The following is a 2,425-nucleotide window of genomic DNA, read 5'->3' as shown; positions in this document are numbered from 1 at the left end:
CCAGATAGTTAGTGCGTTTGGTGGTTGGTGGTTGGTATTCGGTGGTTGGTGGTTGGTGGTTGGTGGTTGGTGGTGCTGTGGTGTTTGGCTTTTGGTTTTTTGATTTGGGTTTGTTATTTTGCTTTGTTTTTGGTTTTTGGTTTTGCTTTGTTGTTTTGGCTTGTTATTTTGTTTTTAAGCTAGCATCCTTAGTTGGTGTTCCTGCTTAGGATGTTTAGCCCGAGTAGTGAGAGTAGTGAGAGTAGTGTAGCAGCACTGCAGGTGCCAGGTTCCTGCAGTGTGGCAGCCTTCATGGAGCACTATGAGTTCATGAAGGTCATCGGGCGTGGTGGGTATGGCCAGGTGAGCCTAGCCCTCCATCGCCTCTCAGGGGCACAGGTGGCAGTGAAAGCCCTGGCACTGGAAGTGCAGAACATTCCAGCCTTCAACGAACCCCAGATAATGATGAGTCTGGAGCACCCCAACGTGGTCCAGCTGTTTCACGTGATTGGCACCGAGAGCACCGTCTACATGGTGATGGAGCACGTAGGTGGGGGACAACTGCTTGAGCACATCAGACGTGGCATGCAGGTGGAGGAGGTCCGGAGGGTTTTCAGGCAGATCGTGTGTGCCGTGGGCTACCTCCATGACCAGGGCATCGTGCACCGAGACCTGAAGCCAGAGAACATCATGCTGGATACCAGAGGCACCGTCAAGCTGATCGACTTTGGTGCCGCCACGTGGTTCAGGGCTGGGGAGAAGCTGAGGCGGATCTGGGGCACACTCCCATACCTTGCCCCTGAAGGTGTCTTGCGGCACGAGTATGAGGGACCCCCGGTGGACGTCTGGAGCCTGGGGGTCATCTTGTATTTCATGCTGACACGGAGCCTCCCATTTGACTCCACGTCCTATGAGGACCTGCTGATGCGGATCACTCACGCAAGGTACGATGTCCCTGACTCAGTGCCTGTCAGAGCCCGAAGGCTCATCCACAGCATACTGACTGTGCAGCCCCCGAAGCGGCCCACAGTCAAGCAAATCTCTCGGCACCCATGGCTGAAGCAGGGTGGGGAGCGTGTACCCCAACAGCATAGTGAGGCTCTTCCCAAACACCCAGACCCCCAAATAATGGCGCTCCTGGTTGACAATGGTCTCGATCCATACCAAACCTGGGTGTCTGTGGCCAAGAGAAAGTTTGATGCAAGGATGGCCAACTACTTGATTCTGCAGCACCAGAAAAGCCAGCGGGTAGAGTGCATGTACCCAGGGAAGCCTGTGCCTCGCAGGGTTAGGCTTTCCTCTTGTCCTGCGGGCCTTTCCCGTGGCCCTGTGCTCCCAAGGAGGAGCACGAGTGAGCCTGCCCTTCAAGCCTTGCCCTTGCCCCATAAGCACCAGCTGCCCGAGGAAGCCAAACAGCCAGGGCAGGTGGGCATCAGAAGGGCCAGCCTGCCTGCTCTTCCTCTGGACTTGCAGCCTGCTGAGGCCCCGCCTCCTGACGAAGCCTCCCAGTCTGACTCGGTGTCCTACTTGCCCAACCGCTGGAAGCGCCTGCTCAGGTTAGTAGAGACCGTCCGCAGCAGTTCGGCCCAAGATGTAGCCCCAGAGGAACCCCGAGAACCCAGGAAGAGCTGGACTAGGAGGATCCTTAACTGTGTCCAAAGACTGTGCTGTTGCATGCCACGTGCCCGCAATAGAGTGTTTCCAAGGGTTCGCAGGAGAAGCGAGCCAGAGCCGGAGCCGGATCAGTAGACCTTCTGTGGCTCCAAGAAAGTGGAGAGCTGAGCCAGACAGGACCAGTGGACAGCCTGCGATTCCTCTGCCCCCACCTGCGGAAGACACCAGAGACTGTTCTGCCTGGGACACTTCACCCTGCCCTGCCCCTTTCCCTTCTCCCATTCCTCTGACATGTTTTTTGATAACATTGATTTTGGACAAATTGTATAATAAAATTTGTGTTGCAAAATTGAAAAGTGCTCTGACTCAAAGAAAGGAGGGTCCTCAGGGTGGGTCAGGTCCCACCAGCCATCATCTCCCAGGCCTGGACCACCGTGCCTCCCTCTCCAGTGTACTGGACTGCCTTGCCCTTAGAATAGATGGCGACTCACTTGTCTTGAGCCAGTGTAGAACATTCACTTGCTTTCACCTAGTACAGGCTGGCTTCTGTTGATCCCGTGTCCATGGAGTCTCCCAGTGTCCATGGAGTCTCTCCCATTGAGCCACTGTAGACATGACCTTTAGCTGGTGACCATGGTCAGGAGGAATACCTCCAAGAAGGCATGGAAGACCTCAGTGTTCCAGGGCATCATAATGATACTGTGTGTAGGGCAGGTAGGGAAGAGTTGGCCAGTACAGCAGTGGCTGGGTGCCTCAGCACCTGCCATGCAGCCGCCTCACTGAAAATTGTCATGACTGTTGCTAAAGATAAGGGACACGGAGTACTCCGGAT

General features: G+C 55.3%; 1 protein-coding gene across 1 annotated transcript; it reads left to right on the top strand.

The window, feature by feature from the left end:
* Nucleotides 1-210: 210 nt before the first annotated feature.
* LOC143411464 (sperm motility kinase 2B-like) lies at nt 211-1,728 on the top strand. The gene has a single exon (XM_076872238.1). It carries the CDS (start codon nt 211-213, stop codon nt 1,726-1,728), a length of 1,518 nt encoding a protein of 505 aa, XP_076728353.1.
* Nucleotides 1,729-2,425: the final 697 nt, after the last annotated feature.

The sequence above is a fragment of the Callospermophilus lateralis genome, chromosome 12, assembly GCF_048772815.1.
Source record: "Callospermophilus lateralis isolate mCalLat2 chromosome 12, mCalLat2.hap1, whole genome shotgun sequence".
In the NCBI taxonomy this organism is placed as follows: Eukaryota; Metazoa; Chordata; class Mammalia; order Rodentia; family Sciuridae; genus Callospermophilus; species Callospermophilus lateralis.
Note: the sequence above shows the minus strand (reverse complement) of the source record. Positions and strands in the feature narration are given on the sequence as shown.

What these genes read in the sequence shown, in the direction of transcription:
- LOC143411464 (XM_076872238.1), top strand. Translation starts at nt 211, where the DNA reads ATGTTTAGCCCGAGTAGTGAGAGTAGTGAGAGTAGTGTAGCAGCACTG.